General features: G+C 38.7%; 2 protein-coding genes across 2 annotated transcripts in view; one reads left to right on the forward strand and one right to left on the reverse strand.

Moving 5' to 3' along the window:
• The window catches only part of klhl13 (kelch-like family member 13), a 39850-nt gene extending 39420 nt beyond the window's left edge, over positions 1 to 430 (reverse strand). Inside the window, exon 1 of the mRNA XM_074672340.1 lies at positions 339 to 430. The gene's annotated coding sequence lies outside the window, so the exon portion shown is untranslated. The remainder of the gene's footprint in view (positions 1 to 338) is intronic.
• A 1906-nt stretch (positions 431 to 2336) lies between these two features.
• wdr44 (WD repeat domain 44) lies at positions 2337 to 14161 on the forward strand. Its single transcript, XM_074672592.1, has 20 exons — positions 2337 to 2885; positions 3685 to 3718; positions 4780 to 4863; positions 5242 to 5857; positions 6945 to 7093; positions 7201 to 7296; positions 7422 to 7558; positions 8793 to 8876; positions 8989 to 9095; positions 9425 to 9576; positions 9669 to 9807; positions 9899 to 9960; positions 10349 to 10465; positions 10639 to 10761; positions 10867 to 11058; positions 11156 to 11257; positions 11368 to 11483; positions 11736 to 11863; positions 11944 to 12078; positions 12168 to 14161. Exons 1-20 carry the CDS (start codon positions 2809 to 2811, stop codon positions 12254 to 12256), a joined length of 2739 nt encoding a protein of 912 aa, XP_074528693.1. The 5' UTR covers positions 2337 to 2808; the 3' UTR covers positions 12257 to 14161.
• Positions 14162 to 19562: the final 5401 nt, after the last annotated feature.

Genomic DNA, 19562 nt, shown 5'->3' on the forward strand with positions numbered 1-19562 from the left:
GGCTAACTAGCCAAGCTAACCCTTTTAACATTAACACTGACTAGCTTGAAATAACGACTGTAGCTAGGGCAGTTGCATGCGAGGCTTTCAAGTAAATTGCTATTCACAATCGTTCCACAGCAACATTAGCTCAACTAAAGACGGTGTTAACCACCGGGGACGTAACACGAGTTAGTTGGGTGACTTATTAGTCTGGTTGGTAGGTTTGCCACCACTAACAAATGCCAATGACTATCTGACAACCTTCAAGTTTCAACTTAATAGACTAAACACGACAATCATACAACCGTATACAGCTTAAATAAACTCCGTAAACTTAAAAAAGGAAGACTTCATACCTTGAACGACGGGAAAACGTTAACTAGCGTCCTTGTTTTCCTCCCAAGCCCTCAAATCCACTTATACCACGGAACCTCCTTTTCTATTTTATCCAATCAGTCTGTTGCTTACTGGGAGAACTGGAGCATCCAAACTTTCCATTGGTTGAGGAGTATGGCAATCTTTTCTCATTGGCTCAAAACTTCCGTTACTAAATAAAGTGGTTTCAAGTAGGGAGTCATCTTTCTCTGGAGCTGAAACAAATGTGTGCATTGATTTGATCAACAGTGATTTTTTTTTTTTTTTTTTTGCGTTGGGTACTGTAAGATACGTTGTCTTTCACTGTTTCTGGAGTTACACATAAGATATCGACTCTTTGACCATGTTGCAAGTATAAACTTACTGTGAATATCCCACATTTTTTAAAGTTAGTGATAACAAAAATAAAAGCTGTGGTACCTTTTTGTATTATTATTATTATTAAAGGTAAAGTGCGCTATGATCTATTCAAGCAGAAATACATTCTTCAGGGACCATGAATGTTCTTTTTGTGTAGTAACAGAGTTGAGCATCTACATTCAAAGGGCATTACAATAAAACATTAAAGGCTTCATTGCGGTCAATGTTAACATAAATAATAATCCAAATTAAAATTATAAAGGAAATATATTGTTTGCTCTCCCCCCATCACGTGTGTTCACACAAGGAGTTACCAACTTCCTGCCACTTGTTGAGAAGCTTCCACAACAACTGAAAAAAGCATCAAACTGCACAAAACTGAAAAAATATTATACAAGTAGCAGCCAAAAAGAAAATTTATTCCATTTCTATCTCTAAAAGTGACCATGAAATAAAATCCATCATTAGATTTCCAGACTGGTGGTTCACTTCAACTGACTTTACAGTGCACATGAATGATTTGCAGTTGTGTTTTTGTGCTAGAAGAAATAAAAATCTTTCAACCACCAACATAATATTACTTATTTCTTCATTCACAACCAAAACAATCAATTTTAGATGGGAAAATTGCCATTGGTTTTGGCGAACCCTGGAATTGTTTGTTTTGTATTAACATATCCAAGCCATAAATCTGAAATTAAGATTGATTTGGAACTGTCTTAAAATTTTCTTTGTTTTGGTTTAAAATGTATAAATGCCTGCTTTCAGCATGTATAAACAAACAGCTGAAGCTTTGAATAAATTTGTGTCATCCAAGACCTATTTGAACGACTCACACAACTACTCACACAATGGTTTCCCATCACCCAACAGTGCCATGTCATTGTACTGTACAGATAATCAAGTTTTGAAAATGAAAATAATTCTTTTAAAATGTCTTCTTCTTATTATTCTTTTCTTTTCTTTTCTTTTCTTTTCTTTTCTTTTCTTTTCTTTTCTTTCTTTCTTTCTTTTTTTTATCATCTCCAATTTTAGGACTTGTTTGAATTATCTCACTGGCCTACTTAAGGTTTCGCTCATTACAAGGAGCAAAAAGGAGGCATCAGAAAGCTATGCAGCACAGTTGTAATGGGGTTTTCAAAAAGAAGAGGCTGAACATAAAGTATGTTTGGGTTAATCATGAAATAGAATTAGATCCTGGCAGCAAAAAGGGGGTTGTTTGAACTGTGAAATGAATATTGAATTAGGACCGAAGTGAAGTCCAAGAAACGTAAAGGGAGGCATATACGCACAAGAAAGAATCCCATGGTAACTCAAACAGATTTTGAGCCAGTAGTACAGTAATCGATCTGTAAATGGGTATATGTGAGCCAAGTTCGTACTGCAAGAGGAAAACAACGTATTTAGAGGGAATGAAACATGTTTGAATAACATGAGTTACCAGTTGACAGGTTATCCTTTTGCAGACATACACATCTCCTTTTGCCTCATTTCTGTTGCAGGGCTCTACTTGTCCCACTCTTATGCCTGCTATTCTCCAATTCCTCTGAAGAGGGCGGAAAAGTCTTGAATTCAACCCAAACCGTCACGGCAGTGGAGCAGAAGAAGACAGTGTGCCGTGTGCCCCGCCCTTTGACTCACTTCGCTTTAATATATTTTTTATGCTTCTGGTTTGTTTATGACGCGGTCCAGTGGCTTCGTTAGCTTCACAGAAAACCTAGTGGATCTTTTCAAACACAGCGCTTTGCAATGCATGATATCACTGTAGATACTGTGTTGTGAAGCAGTTAAATAGGATAGACGGCAGGAAGCTTGTTAGCAATAGGCGTTGGTCAGCAGTGTATCCAGAATATATTTGTTAGCCTAGCATTTTGCTAGCATACGGTATCGCTATGACGTGACGGTGGACATGAAAGTGGCTGTTCAACGAAGCCAGGACTAAGCCTTATTTGAGTACAAACTTGTATCTCTAAAAGGCAGTAATTCGAGAGACGAGCGCATGTGTGGAATAAAACCAGTCAGTGGGTCAGGCTTTTAGACAGCTGCCTTGTGTCTAACTTTGAAAAGCTAGCGAGTAAAATTCATATTAGCATGGCGTCAGATACAAGTGACACCGAAGAATTCTATGATGCTCCCGAAGACGTAAACTTTACTCCATCTCCAAAAGTGTAAGGAAAATCATTTCTATTGTATTTCGTTGGATTACAGTTGATAATAGCTCTCAATTTAATCTCTAGTGCCCATGTTTAAAGTATTCTGCCAATTTTGCAATAGCTGCAGTTTATTTTGCAACTTCCAATTTTATTTTCTCCAATTCTTAGGGGCGTAATATTCCAGAAACTAGTCTACAGAGTGTGTAACTTCCATTTTATAACCAAAAATTATAAATGTGCGGTCAAATGTCGAGCAATTATGAATTCATGAGCTGTTAGGTGTTTGTGCTGGGCGAGTCTTCCCCAAGTCACATGATGATATTCCCGAGATCCTGTCCCTGTGATAATTATGAGATCACTGTGTGATATAGCACCAAATTCATATAATTTTGGCTGGTATTGTTGGTATTCGTGGTTCTGTGGGAGCAATGTTATCGCTCACTTGTAACTTCTCTGTGCTCAAAGTGTTTTAATTTTTGAAAGTAATTTGAGATTTTTAGAAATTAATCTAGAGTTTTTGACATTCTCTGGGTTGGTTGCCCTTCCCTGCACTGATAAAGCATGGAAACCACAACACCTTGCTTTTAGTCTGATCCATTAGATGAAAAACGCATCCTTGATTTCTGACTTGCCAGCAACAGAGATTTTTTTGTTATTATTGGAATTAGGACAGGAAATCAGTTCTTATCTTTTCAAACAAATAACTTTAGTTAACAAACACAGTAAATGTTAGATTTATGCACTTCCATTATCACATCTTTTCACCTTAGAAACGTCTTTTTGGACTCTTGAACTGTGTCTGTGTGTTTTTCAGGTCACCTGCAAAGTTTATCATTCCTTCACCTGAGGTATGTTTGCCTTAACCCGACCTTTATTGAAAAGAGGCAGTATTTGCCAAGTTGCTGTTGTAATGACTTTTCAAACTTTATTTGGATGTCATCAATGCTTATTTTTGATAAATGGGACAATGAAGAGTGATTATTTTCATCCAGGTTAAACTCATCTGGTTGTTATGTAATTCAAGGATGACTTGTCTTTTGTTTTGTTTTGTTTTGTTTTGGTTTGGTTTGTTTTTTTTTTGGCCTTGTCTTGTTTAACAAGAGATCCCTCTCTATGATTGTGCATTTTAACAGTCTAGAGATCAATTACTGCTGGATCTGAGACCAAATATATAGTTAAACTGCTCTAACATGACATGTTTAACTACCTGGAGTGTGCTGCAGAGGTAACAGTACTCTGAAGTTATTCTTAACTTAAATTACTTAAGGGTCGGTTATTGTTGCACCGTGTAAAATCATTAACACAAGCTGTTCAGCAATGTTAAATATTCAACCTTTTGGCTCTGGACCTAGCTCCTGTAGCTGTTATCATACACCTCCTTCCTGGCTGTTAGAAAGTGTAAATGCATCAATGTAAATGAATCATCATTCCAAGCTGCCCTGCCAACCTTATCCACACAGTAACAACTAAAATTCAAATGAGAGTTTGCCAATATGAACCACTGTGACTGCAACACAAACGTTGAACTGATATGAAAGATACCCAAGAGAGGACATTGCTTACAGACCAGCAAAGTTTACTGAAAAGATTGATTTTACTGCAGAGAAAATTGCATCATGTAACAGTGTTTTTTCAAAGATGAAATCAGTGTTCAGACCAGTCACTGTGTTTACTAAGTGACAAGCTGTCTACATCAAAAGGGAGGAGAGAAAGCAAATGTGACCAGATGAGAGAACTGTATTTGTAAAAGTTGTGCGCATTTTTAATGCATTTATTTTGTTAGGTACTATTATGCTCAGACTTGCTGTGCTGCATGAACATTGATGTTAATCAAAGATGGTGTCTTATTTTTGCTGTATCTCATGTCTAATAAGGCTTGGAATACATTGTTGTGCTCTTTCCTCAACAGCTCTCACAGAGACAAGTAAATGCTGCACAGGATGTAAGCTGTGGAGCAGCTGCTCCTGAGACTCAGCAAGACGATCCACTACAGGTGATGATTCTTTGTGTAGCAGTTTTTCACTTAGGATGAGCCGAGTGAAATATAAAGTTGAATAAAACTCAACCCTTTCATTTATACTCTGTTTACAGGGATGTAAATTACTGTTCATCGAATGGATGTTGGATTGAACATGTATATGTGATGTTATGCCAACAAAAAATCATACAACTGTGTGTCTTTGGTTGTGCTTTACATTTTTTTGCATGGTGTCATCCAAGCTTTTTTAAAAAATAATTATTTGAGTGGGCTTTAAAAAGAAAATAGAAAAAAAAAACATCAGCCTTTTCAGGTTTAGGGTAACTAGCTGCACATGTCAGATTAAATGCATCACAGTTGCAATCACTAACAGCTCTGGTTTCTTCCTCTTAGATCATTGATAGCATCATTGAAGAGAGCCAAAAAGGAAGTGCTGAGGATGTTGGTGAGGTGGCTCAGCTGTTAGATCAGCTACATGTTGATGTAAGAGAAGAACCGCAGTCAAATGAAGACAATGCTGCTCAGGAAGTTCCTGTGGAGCTGCCAGCAGCAGCACCAGCAGCTGTTGTACCTCAGCTTGTCGAGAGGCCGGAGGAACAACAGGAGAGTGCAGCAACAAATGGAGCATGCTCTCTACCTGCTTCAGAACCCTCTGATTTTCCAGGACCATCATTTGGGTCACAAGCAGGTGTTCAACCCCCAGACATTACCAGCACTGTAGGACAGAGTCAACCTGGCATGGCTGCAAGTGGAGGGCAGGAGCAGAGACCTGCTGATATCTTAGACCAGGTCCCATTCACAGACAGGAGTGCTGAATCAGACTCTGGGCCTTGTAAACCCCCACGACAGTTCACAGTTGAACCTGACATTGTAGCCAGCACCAAGAAGCCTCCCCCCTCTCGCCCACCACCTCCCAGTGGAGGACCTCCACCAAGACCGCCTCCACCATCTTGGCAGAGTCTGCCATCCAGGAAGTCTCAAGACTGTCTGAGGCCTAGTGGACTGGAAGGTAAAGAAAAGTGCTCTGTTAACCATATCAAACATCTCACTCTTTCACAGTGTGTTTTGAGACTTAGGGCCTTTGTTGCCTTTTCAAAGACTTTGTGAGAAAAATATGTGTGGATTATCAAGCATGATGGAATGAATGTACAGTCTGTTACAGCCAAGTATGATTAGTGTTTTAAATAAAGGATAAATGGTTCAGTCACTGAAATGCAGCAAGTGGACAGAGAAGACAAAACACTGGGTTAAATTCCTGGTATACATTTTGCATATGTTCCCTGAATGTAGGAATTGACTGCTCTAAAATAATGAAACACTGAAAACTATGTTTGGGTTGAGAATATTTATGAATGCCTTTAAAAACAGAACCTTTGAGTAGGGATGCACAACATTATCGGCACACTATCGGTATCGGCTGATAAAAGCTTAAAAACACGTTTATTGGTATCGGCAGATATGAAAATTTCTGCCGATAGACACAGCCGATAAGGTGCTATTCAGTTAGGATTATAATTATTTTCCATCTGAAAAATAAGCTCCTTAAATAAAATGTAGCACTTCATTTATTTGCACTGCAGAGCTCTGTGTCTGTCACCAGGTTGTTACAGTAGCTCTAAAATAATCAAATGCAACTTGGTTATGTTTAAAAATGCATTGTATATTTAAATTTCATGTGATCTAAAGAAATTATTTTTCTGTATTTCAATACTAAAATAATACATTTCTTATTTATGGTAAAATCAAATGTTTTTTGTCTTGTTTTATGTGTGTTTCTTAAACAAATAAGACTGTCACAATAAGAGTAACATATAAATTCCAGTACAGGATAGACTTAGCTTTCTTTACAGTGAAAAAAACAAACTTGTGATTATTGGTATCGGTATCGGCCAAAAGGGGTTTCGATATATCAGCATATCGGATATCGGCAAAAATCCAATATCGTGCATCCCTACTTTTGAGTTTTTGAGTAACCCTTGAGTATTTGCAAAATAAAAGGCTTGACCAAACATTGCCCTCAAATTTGAAGCATATAGAAGTATTGAAACGTTTTTTTAACGAGACAAAATGTTGTGCTTTGCTGTTTTACTATCCAGTGTCTGCAATGTGTTCAGTCAGCGGTGATGCTCTGGAGCCCTCTGGTCTGGTGTCTCCCAGCAGCACAGTGAGGAGTCTAACCAAAGAGCTGCAGCATTCCTTGGATCTGGCTAGTGCCACCAGTGGGGACAAGGTGGTGACAGCCCAGGTCAGTGAGGCTTTCCATCTGACCCTTCTCTGTGGTGCCCAGCTCAAAAATAAAACAAGGTTTGATTTTCTGTTGCTCTTTTGCACCATTCTTGCTTCATGTTTCAGGAAAATGAGGATGGAGAGTCTTCATCACCAAGTGGAGAACAAACACCTGGCCCTCAGCGTCCACGCTCTAACTCTGGTAGAGAACTGACAGATGAAGTAAGAACCCTTCTGTGGTTGTTTGATTTTCTGTACTCACTTTGAATCTAAGCCAGCTTCTTGCCCATTCCCTTCACCAGCGTTTTTATGCTACAAATCTGTACTTCTGTGTTATCTGAAAACAGGAAATCCTGGCTAGTGTGATGATTAAGAATCTGGACACTGGGGAAGAGATTCCGCTAATCCAGGCAGAAGAGAAACTTCCTGCTGGAATCAACCCTCTCACTCTGCACATCATGAGGAGGACCAAGGAGTACATCACGTAAGCAGAATTTTGGAGAAGTGTCTTTCAGCTGAAGTACAGTGAAAATCAATTGGTACAGGGAGAGGAAAAACCACATGTGTAGTGATTTATTTTTCCGATCAGTTCACCAATGGATATTTTTGAAGACAGGAAAATAAATTCCTGTGAAATGTTCATACTAACATCGAGTTTTTGTCTGTCCATTTTATACGTTAAAGGAGACATACCATGCTGATCCATGATTTAATACTTACTTATAAAATAATAAAGTTGAAAACAAGACCCTTCACCCCCTGAATTTTCAAAAAATGAGATATTGTATTTTTTCTGATATCCTAGAACGAGTTTTGATGCCTCTGAAAATAGGTCATTGACATTTGGCTTCGAGATTTCGACCTTCATGACGACTTGAGGATCCTTTCTTTTTATTGGAGTAGTCTGATAAACCAGCTCCTCCTCTGTGATGTCAGTTAGTCACACAACCGCCACCGAGGGATACACCCACCAAGAGCAGAGTATAAACGTATAAACTATACATGTTATAGTACCGGTTTGACTCACCACACTGAAGCGTCCTGAGATGATCTGTGTCAAGGTGGATTTTCTTCCTCCTGAGCTGCAGAACCGTGCGGATCTGACTTGGGGTCCAATACAAAAGGACGTATCCTACACTCTGCCATTGTATTAGTGCTATCAGTGCCTTACGGTGAAGTTTTGGCCAACAGCAAACTCACTGGGTTTCCCTATCCAGTATGGCGATTTTGTAAATACTGCCATGCTGCAAAAACCGCCCCCCTGGCTCTACCCCTCCGCCCCTCTGATAGAACTGACCAATCAGAGCACAAAGGGCTGTGACGTTGCAAGGTTACTGGAGGTCATTCTCCAAACGGAGCGTTTCAACAAGATCTTCAGAATGGCCTAAACTGAGGATATTGAGAACGCTATTGTGGGGAAATGAAGGAACTAAATGACTTGTACTGAGAGCAGAAATGCTTTACAGGCATCCTAGTCTGGCATAGTGAAAAGGAGAAACAAGCATGATATGTCCCCTTCAAAGAACAGAGGTTGAAAGTTGGAAAGAACAGATAAAGTCTGCATACTTTTCCCTTTTGACCCAGGAAAAAGTCTTTTCCTGAACCAGACTTGTTTTGCACTAAGCATTGTCATTTTTGGCTCCTCTTTGAACGACACTAATGGTAGCAAGAAAGTATATTTTTTGAGGAAGTTTATTTGCGACTGTTTTTCCTTTCAGGAACGATGCAGCACAGTCAGATGACGATGACAAGTCTCAGGCTCCTCTGGCAGACACTGATGGAGGAAAACTGAAACAGAAAACGTGAGAAAAATGTGGCCCCTTGTTTCCTGTTGCTGGAAATGAATTTTTTTCTCTACCCACCACCACATGATCAAATGTAGAGTTACATTGCATGTTACCTATTTCTAACCAGGACCCAGTTTAAGAAATTCTTGGGCAAGTCTGTAAAGAAGGCCAAGCATCTCGCTGAAGAATATGGAGAGAAAGCTGTAAACAAAGTGAAAAGTGTGAGAGATGAAGGTAAAAAAATGCAGTGATTTTAACCTTTGTTGTTGACCAGAAAGGGTGCATCAACTGATCAGACAATAGACCTGATAGCTCTCTGTCAAATCCATATCATCAAAACCTAGCTGTCATTCTTTTGTCTCATTAGTTTATCTACATGTACTTGCCTTGTGAGTGTTCCTTTTTTTCCTGCATGAAGAAGCTTTTATTTTCTGTCAACCGTTTGGCTGCTAAAAGCAATAAAGCAAATGATAGCTGCTAATCTAAAGTGTAATGCCTCAAGATGGGAGCATTAATTCAAAACAATTCTTAGACCCATGAATGTTTTTTTTCTCTGGTCTCAGTGTTCCACACAGATCAGGATGATCCATCATCAAGTGATGATGAGGGCATGCCTTACACCCGACCTGCTAAATTCAAGGCAGCACACAGCTTCAAGGGTCCCTTTGACTTTGATCAGATAAAGGTCGTGCAGGACTTGAGCGGAGAGCACATGGTAAAAGGATCTTTTTTATCATCATAAATGTTAAATAGAAATTCTGCAATAATGAAAGGCTCAAACTACAGCATCTTTCCTTTTTTTCCCAGGGTGCTGTTTGGACCATGAAGTTCTCTCACTGTGGGCGGCTACTGGCAACTGCAGGTCAAGATAACGTAGTCCGCATCTGGGTCTTGAAGACCGCCTTTGATTACTTTAATAACATGAGATTAAAGTACAACACTGAAGGCAAGCTCATCAGCATCTCTAGTTCTTTGTTATAAGATGTGATTGATTGTTAAATTTAGATGCTTCAGTGAGATTATTTTTGTTTTTCCAGGTCGGGTTTCACCTTCTCCATCTCAGGAAAGTTTATGCTCCTCTAAATCTGATGACCCTGGGGTGCGTAAAAATAATCACATCAGCTATTTTGGGCGATTTGTTGTTTCCACAAATAGCAGATGAGTTGAATAGTTTAAAGCGCTGCTTGTATTTGAATGATTTGAATGATGATGCAGCATCTAAAAACTCACTCAAAAATGTTTTGGTTTTTCCTATGAACATTTTTTTACATTCTTATATATATTCTTTTATATTTTAAATTCTTATTTATATATGGTGCATGATGGCTGTATGGGAGCACCCTAAATTTTGTTTTACTTTTACAGTTCAGTAACAGACACTATTCTATTCTATTCTATTCTATTCTATTCTATTCTATTCTATTCTATTCTATTCTATTCTGTTCATAGTTTTTAGTCTTTTCTAAAAGATTTTACTTTCATCTCAGGCAAGTTGTGTTCCAGAGGACCCAGAGACAGAGGATAGGAATGCCCCTTTCCGCCAAGTTCCCTTCTGCAAGTATAAAGGCCATACAGCTGATCTGCTCGACCTGTCCTGGTCAAAGGTATATAAATACATAAATTATTAGCTTTTGAGTTTGCAACCTTAATTTCATACCATGAAATTAAAGAGTATACCTTCTCAATTGTCTTTAAATTGAAAACTAACGTTCCCTACATGCTTTCCAGAAATTCGAAGTTGTGTTTTTTACGTTCTCCTTTTTTTGTGTAACTTTAGAACTTCTTCCTGCTCTCCTCCTCCATGGATAAAACAGTCAGGTTGTGGCACATATCCAGGAGAGAGTGTCTGTGTTGCTTTCAGCACATAGATTTTGTCACAGCCATTGCCTTCCATCCCCGAGTAAGTTGTGTCATCTTGCATCACCTCTCTCAGCACCAATCATACATTTATTCATTTCGGCTCCTGGTCTGTATTTATAGCAACATTTGTGTCTCGTTTCCCCAGGATGACAGATACTTTTTGAGCGGCTCTCTGGACGGAAAGCTTCGGCTCTGGAACATTCCTGACAAGAAGGTGGCTCTGTGGAACGAGGTTGACGGCCAGACACGCCTCATCACTGCAGCTAATTTCTGCCAAAATGGGAAGTATGCTGTTATTGGAACCTATGATGGCAGATGCATCTTCTATGACACAGAGGTACCAAGCCAAGGTTTTTGGTTTCTTATACTGACCTAAGGTTCAGTTTTTGTTGTGAATGTTTCGATACCTTCCTGAAATTAATCTATTTCCTCAGCGTCTGAAGTACCACACTCAGATTCATGTGAGGTCCACCAGAGGCAGGAATAAAGTTGGCCGCAAAATCACTGGCATCGAGCCCCTTCCTGGAGAGAATAAAGTAACGTCTAATCTCCACTTCAAATATATCACTGCTCGTTTGATGTCCCATCAATGATGCATAAATCAGACTTCATAAATAACATATTCCCTCTCTTTTCTTACCCACAGATTTTGGTGACCTCAAACGATTCCCGCATTCGCCTTTATGACCTGAGGGACTTGTCATTATCCATGAAATATAAAGGTTACGTCAACAGCAGCAGCCAGATCAAAGCGAGCTTCAGGTGAGGAGGAGTCCCTCTGTGTACAATTCTGACTTGAGCTGTGTGGAGAAGCATTGGAATGTGAAAACAATGTAATTTGACTGTGGTTCTGTTGAATTTGTACTTAAAATTACTTTCTTTGTTTACATTATAAAACATGACACGAGTGCTGTTGAATATTTCTAAAAACTACTCTTTCATTATTAAGCATTCAGTTCTTCCTACACAGACCTTGATTTTAAAAGCTGACTTACTGGAAACATCTCCCCACAGTCATGATTACTCCTTCATAGTCAGTGGCTCTGAGGACAGGTACGTGTACATCTGGAGCACTTACCACGACCTCAGCAAATTCACTTCTGTACGGCGGGACCGCAATGACTTCTGGGAAGGGATTAAAGGTAACCAAGATGTGTGTCAAATGTGCGAGCATGGTTATGAGTCATTTTTTCCTGATACTAAAGCTTTGTTTGCCTTCCAGCACACAATGCAGTGGTCACCTCAGCCATATTTGCACCTCACCCTGGCCTTATTGTTCCTCAAGAAACTGGAGCAGACAAACCAGAAGCAGAGTGTAAGAGCCTGGATTCCACAGACTCTGAAACCATACCCTCAGGTGAGTTTTACTTTGTTCTTTCAAGGCCAGTTTTTCTGACATCTTAACAGTCTTTATGTTGTTTTAACTGGCTCATTTTTCCTTCACAGGAGCCCTTAAGACAGATCACACAGAGGTTTTGCTCTCAGCTGACTTCACTGGAGCCATCAAGGTTTTCATCAACGTAAAAAAGTACTGAGCACTTCAGAGGTTGACAGCTCTTCACATTCAGGGTCTGTGAGTTGGATATCAGTTTGAGATGACAGGCCTTTTAACGGCACCCTACTGCTTAATGGTTACTGGAGACAAAAACCTGTGTGTAGCTTTTTCGGGAAAACAGGGACCCTGAAGATGAGAGACTGTAAAACAAATCATACTGACACGGTTTGGTCCCCTGTCACATTTCTATTTTTTATCTTTAATACCAAGCAACTGTGAATAGTTTGGCATAAAGAAAAAAAGAGCCATATATATGCCAAGTGTGAGGTTTGAGCAGAGACTCAGTCTGCTCTGGTATGTGATTATAACAGTTGGACTTACAGGACTGAGTTTTGCTAAAGACTGTTTGTAACAGTGCAGGCACCTAACTGGTTTCTTTTGTTTCGACAGTTAAAAAGAAGTTTCAAAAACACTGTCCTAATGTCAGTCACATGAGAAATGATGTTACTGTTCGCCCTGAGACAAGGTGGTGTCAAATGTAATTTAAATGTTATTTACAAATAATCAGTGCCTAAAAAAAAATCTAAGTTCTCTAAATTCAATTTCACAAACTGTTATCTGGAAGTCTATCAAACATTTGAGTTGATAAAAGCAGATCTGCAGTACAGGAAGTCTGTATACGGTTTCTAAAAAATTAGGGCTAGATATCCTGAAAGCGTTTTCAGAACCAATACTGGCGCTTAAGTACTTTTGATAACATTTTTTGTTTAATGAAAGCACATTTCACTCTATAAGATAATACTGTAATTGTAATGTGTAAGATTGCATACTTACTGCTTTTGTAAACAGAAACCAAATAATGCACTCTTAATTTGCTCAATAAAAATCCACACAAACTGGAAGAATACTTGTTAATAACCTTTTTTAACCTTAAGAAATCCAATCAATGCCTACAATTCATGAAAGAAACTGTCAAGTATTCAGATTCCTGGCCCTTCTATCAATCTTCTCACACATAATCATCTCAGTGAATTATTTGATGTCTCTATTTTGCACAGGTTTTAAATCTTTTCCAACAAAATGAAAATATACAGACTTGTAACAGTGATGAACCTCTATATAAAAAGAAGTGCTCATTATTGTCCTGATGGTGTGAGAGGGGACCAAGAGAACAGATGTGTCAATCTGTTAAAAGAGAAAGCCTGCCGTTTAATGAAGGACAAAGTCCAGAGCTCAGAGCAAATAATTACTAGTTTTTTACTTCATGGGGGAGGATGTGGTGACTGTGACCTGGACTTCCACACCTTCCTGCCCGGAGATGATTACTAGGAACTTTTGGACTGTTTGGCAGACTTCTGTCTGAAAAGGGGAACAATTGACAAGGAGTTCAACTCAATAATAGGATCGATACTGAACCAACTGTCACTTGCTTTGAAGGTGAAAGGCTCCTCGCATTGAGATCTCTACTCTGCTCTTCTTCTGTCTGTGTCTTCTCTCTTTTGGCGCCTTTCTGTCTTCCTTCATCCTTGAACCCATATTTGGATTTTGAACTCAGTCTCCCTTTTTTCCTTGATCCTTATCAAACTCCTGTAAAAGAAAGGGTAAAACATATGATATAGGCTTTTTAGAGTCAAGCACCTTGTGTAGGTTCCTTCAGACTTTCAAACCACTTGATCTAGACTTGATAGGCTGCAGATTTTCCACAAGGGGGAGCTGTCAGCGAGACAGCACACATGCACACACACAGCAGTTAATAAACTGTAGCTAGATGTTCCTTCTCTGTAGATGTCCTTCCTCTGTCTGGTTTTTAAGTGCTTTTCATCAGTTAAACTGTTTCCTACTGTGCCAACTGACTAATTTAATAGTCTAATTACAATGTACTTATTATAACAAGCACTTTTGTATATTTTGCCCCATACTGTTTGTGATTAAAGAAGTATTTCTATTATATATTTAATATCTGTGCTTTTTTAAAGATCCCTCCGTACAGAATACATAATTACAATTATTACAGAAGTAATGTTTATGGCCTGCTTAAACTATTATACCAATATTTTTATGTTCAGTGCACAAATAACTGAGGATTTAAACTAAATGTGTTTGCTAGAGGTGCAAGTCAGTTTATCTGCCATAAATAATCTCAATTATTGTTGCATGACTCATCAAAGCCACTGTTTATAAGTGTGCTGAAATCGGTACAGGTTGGGCAAAAGGATAAATGTGAAGTACCTAACAAAGCATATTTAGTTGTCAAAAAACTGAGAAGTAATCATTTGGTACTGCCTTTTAATGTATCACTTAAGGGGCTAAAATTTACAAGAGGGGGACATTGCCAAACTGAGTTATTATAAAGTCACATCCCTTTTTCATTAAAAGTCTTTCTCTGAGCCAGTCAGCTATGGACCAACAATATAAATACATTGATTTTAGAAAACTGGCCAACTTTTCAGATATTCTGGTGTATCCGGTGCCTGAAGGGGAAACGACTTTGAACCAAAAAGTCTTTTTCTGAATACTGAATTTCTTTTGGTCCCATCTCCAACTTGAGAAGTTACAGTGTCCATGTTAAAAGCAAAGTAAAATTCCCCACTCAGATGTGCCCACTACAAATCCCAGAATTACATCCATTTATCTGTTTCTAAGTTTCATTGTAAAACAGTTAGGTACGGTTGTGTTCATAAGTTAACATAACCTGGCAGAATTTGGGAATTTTGGCCATTTTTCAGAGTATACAAATGATAACAGAATTTTTTTTTTCACTCATGGTTAGTGAAGCCATTTATTATCGTACAACTGTGTTTACCATTACAAATCATAATAACCCTGATCAAGTATACATACCCTGGTGATTTTGTTCTGATAACTTGCACACAGGCTGACACAAACAGGTTTGAAAGGCTACCAAATGTCTCATTAGTGATCTGTTGGCTTGTTATCAATGTGTAATTGAAAAAACTTAAAGCAGGTTGTTGTTTTTTTGTCTTCGTTGAGTTGCTCATGTAAACTATAGACTGTCAGGTTGAAAGCAGATAGTCAGGCCAAAAAATTGTCATAGGTAATGGTGTTTGTCCAGTAAAACAAATTTTTTAAAAATGATGAGAAGGATTTCGCACGTAGGACATCCCTCAGCACAAAACTGTTTTATCAGTCATTTCACATGAAACAGGTACAGTGTCAGCATGTATCAGTTCTCCTAGCTTAGTGTGCCTAAGATCACACAATCACTTTTAGCTATAAACTGAGCTCAACTGCGACAAAGCTAGGTAACCTGTGGCAGGCCTACATCCATACATTTGATTTATTTTAATTTACTTTTTCCCACTAACTATTTTATATTTTTATCTTCCCTAGTCAGCAAAGCTGGCTTTGGTATTATCACTGATTTTTCTTGTTTTCTTTGGATGACAAACTCTTTGTCTTGGGGTATCACAAGATAACACACCTATTTATCCTGTGATAATCTTGGGAAAAAACATCTGAAATACAGTCATCACAGGGAAACCAGTATAGAAATGTCAGGATAAGAATATTAAAAAGCTGAGATTTTAATCTACTTTGTAGAACAACGCTCTCATTTTACAGTGCTCCTTACATAATCACATTACTACCAATGACTCACTGATTGTCCTTTTTTTCCTTGTTCCTTGAATGTCTAAAAACAATTGGCCAATGACCCTTTCACAAAAATCCTGTCAGATTAGTACAACCTGCTGAATTCATTCAGCTTCATTTCCTTGTTTTGTCTTTTTGAGAGACCTCTTCTCCATCCTACAACTGACCTGCTCTGTTAAGAAATAAAGAAACCAGTGGCTATAAAAAAGGCATTAATAGATTATAATGGGCTGTGTACATCTAAATTTGGTGTATATATCCTGTGTTAGTGTGTATAGATGTATGTGTGCTGAGGGCTTTGGCAATACTTTGTTGGTGTTTAGTTGTAAGCCTGAAGACTATTATTTTTTAGATTACCTTTAGTTGCACAGGAACATCTGTAATTCTACAGTTATACAGTTTAATTTAGCAAACGCTTTCATTTGACATGTACAACAGAATTGAGTATTTGGACTGAAAGGAAAAACCTTAGTAAGTGCAGTGAAGTGCTTCAAGTTTGTTTGGCCGCAGGTGCTGCTATCTTGTCCAAGAAGAAGTGTTATTTTATTTGTTTTCTTTTTTTTTCTTTTTTTATTCCATATGAAAAAATATATTCACAACTAATATTTCAACGTTCAATATTCACTTAGAGCTGGGTTTTAGACCTTCTGACTCCTTCCACCAAATGCCTAAAATACACCAGAAACGTCTGCAGTGCGACTCCGTTGCACTGTGTCTTGACTGCGTTTGTCAACTTAGACCGGCTGCGTGTTCAGTACGACAAGCTGCATGACTGGAGTCATGAGATTGAGGATTTCCCGCGCTTCCCATTCCCTCTATAAGTCTTTCTTCATTCATGTTGGGCTGTAAAACCTCAAACTTGTTGACTCCTGGTCTGGCTCCTCTCATGTTGTCCCTTTGACATTGTAGTCAAGCTAAATACAAACTAGTTTAGACAGTCTGTTTAATTTTGAAAGTTACTGGGTGTTTTTAGGTAGTTCTCGGTCACAACTACCTGTCCCGCTCAGTCTTCCTTATGCTGAATTTATGCATCACAGTTCCGCATCGATCAAAAATAGGATGGCTGCATATTATCTGCAACACGACAGACCAGCCACACAGAAGAACCACAACAGAACGGAGCCTGTGCACGTGGACACCTTGACTGGAATGAAACCTGTTTGATCCATTTGCCATAACGGAACAGAGACACACTGCAGACGCATGCTGTGTATTTTAGACGTAAGTGATTCCTGAACAGATGAGTCTTCAGACATCTCTTGAAAGTAAGAGTTGGAGTTGGGTAATGTATCCCACCATTTGGGAACATCAGTCTGGCTAGAGATTTAGAGCCATGCTGGGCTGGGATCACCAGGCGTCTTTCACAGTCATAGTGTAGTGGGCGATAAGGAGTGTAGACCTGGGTGAGGGACTCCAGGTAGGCAGGAGCCGTTTTTGTCACTATTTTGTGAACCAGAAGAAGAGCTTTGAATTTGATTGGAGCTGCCACTGGAAGCCAGTGAAGAGACATCAACAGCAGGGTGGCATGTTGCTGCCAGTGCCCAAAAGTCACAAGGCAAGTTAATGGTTTCTATTTTAGTGCTTTTGCAACTCTACAATCAACATTTGGCATTTAGTTGAGATCTTGAGATCATAATAGCAGCAAACAAAATAAATTGAATGCATTGATGCATGTGTGCTCAGGGCTTTCAAAAAATAATTACTGTGTTCTAAGTCCCATTATTTATTTATTATTAAGCTATCTTTTTTCGGTTAGAGAATAGAGTTAGACAATGTACAATAAGAAAAGGGCTGTGGATATATGAGTGGAAAAGTAAAATTGAGTAAACATAACTTATTTTCTACCACAAAGCATTGATAAACATACGCCCTGCATACTAATAGCCTCATACATCAGCTTAAACTTGGACTTACTATGAGGGACGCTACTGCTTTGCATTTTGGCTGTGATAACACTTGTTATTTGCCACAACATGCTATCAGGAGAAGAGAGATAGAGCTGTGGTGGAAGGCGTCTGTGCTGTCTGCATCATAACAAATGAGTGTGTCACAGAGCTGCTGTTTGGTTACTCATGGTTAAGGCCTCTTAACAGGTCTTTTATTTTAGCAGCTTGTGAAGGTATCCAGTGCTCCCATACTATTGAACTTAGGTGCAGGATGGAATATTGTGGAATAAATTTTCCACAAATTGCCCTAAACATCTGTCAGAGATTTGAATAAGGAGCTAAACATGGCATTCATAAATAGTCTTAAAGGGGCTGTGAGGAGTTTGAAAGTGATCTTGAAAAAGTCTCCCTTCTAGATATATATGCCTGATTGTAATGTACACTTAAAATGAGATTAGTGCAAATAACACTGGTTAAAGGTTATCTTAAATTGCTGCTCTCTACTTTCCTGATTAGGTCATGCACGACCTGATTGATCTACGGCACATCTAGGTTTCTATGACAACACCACGCTGACTGATGAAGTTAAGTAGTGAGAACAGTGATCTATTTTTCTCTGCTAAAAAGATTTCTGTGATTGGTTTTGTAGTGATGGTGGACACAAGAGCAAAAAAAGGATAGAAGAGCATAAGAAAGCTTAACGGGAGAGTGATACAGCCTGAGCTAAAGGCTGAAAGGGCTAAGCTGTTTGTGATCTTTTCCATTCCAACCCACATCAGCAGTTATTCTGCAGTGGACTGTTCAAACTTCAGAGTCTATCAATAAAATTAAGTGAGGTTACGTTAGCTCTGCTTGGTAGATGACTGGCAGGACATAGCTAACCAGGTTCACAAACTTTAACAACACATTAAAAGCGTTCGCAGCTAGCTTAAAAGGCCATAGATGGTCAAATGTCAGATCTAGTACTACACTTAAGTTCTTGTACAGCTGAGCACAGCAGTTTTTAGGTAATTCAGAAAGCTACACATGGGCTAACCTTGAAGGCTGTTTAGACTGAAGAGGGTCACAGAATGGCTGACATCTTAACCAAACTCTGTATACTTGGTAGTTATCACAGTTTTTAATCACATTGCACTTGTGTATATCAGGTATCCTGGTGATGAAAGAGGTTCTGTTAAATGGCTACTCCTCAAAAAAAGGCACAATCTGTGTCATGGCTATAGAACCAAGTACGGAAGAGATCCACAGCCATGTCTGTCAATTTGTGCATGGCACAAGAAATTTATGGAGGCAGGGACAGTGTTGGAAAAGGGAGGAGTGGACGATCAAGAACATCTGAGGAAATCACTAATCATCTAAGACAAGCCTTTCAGCATCCTCGTACAAAATTAGCTCTCCCATTAAATTAGAATACTTGTCTGTTCATCAGCTTTTGAAAGGATTTTGTCTTAATTGTAAAGGGACTTTATGGACACCCTGTACATTGAGGTAGTAATATGAAAAAAAAAACAACTATCAAAATATATTTAAAAAAGGAGCAGATTACTGATTACAGCCATACAGGGATAACTCTTAAGGTTATCAGGTTAAATTTGCAGACTATTCAGCCCAGCCTGTTCCTTTACATAGCTGTTTGAGGATCCAGAGTTTGAGGTGGGGTCAAATATCGACTATTACTAGGCTAAAAGCTAAATTTTAACAATCAATTGAACAATCCATTTCTCCTCTGTGGTTTTAAAGGGACTGAAAATTCAACTCAACAAGTTTGTCAAGAAAGTTTAAACACTCAGCCTCAACAGTTTTAATCTAATCAAAAATAAACAAATTCTGGCGCAGCAAAGTTTTGGA

Source organism: Halichoeres trimaculatus, unplaced genomic scaffold (assembly GCF_033239565.1).
Source record: "Halichoeres trimaculatus isolate MK-OKI-2021-1 unplaced genomic scaffold, fHalTri1.1 fHalTri1_scaffold_6, whole genome shotgun sequence".
Lineage (NCBI taxonomy): Eukaryota > Metazoa > Chordata > Actinopteri > Labriformes > Labridae > Halichoeres > Halichoeres trimaculatus.

Coding starts and splice junctions, on each gene's coding strand:
- wdr44 (XM_074672592.1), top strand. CDS start 2,809: ATGGCGTCAGATACAAGTGACACCGAAGAATTCTATGATGCTCCCGAA. Junction 3,719..4,779: donor TTATCATTCCTTCACCTGAG/GTATGTTTGCCT, acceptor TTTCCTCAACAG/CTCTCACAGAGACAAGTAAA. Junction 7,559..8,792: donor AGGACCAAGGAGTACATCAC/GTAAGCAGAATT, acceptor TTTTCCTTTCAG/GAACGATGCAGCACAGTCAG.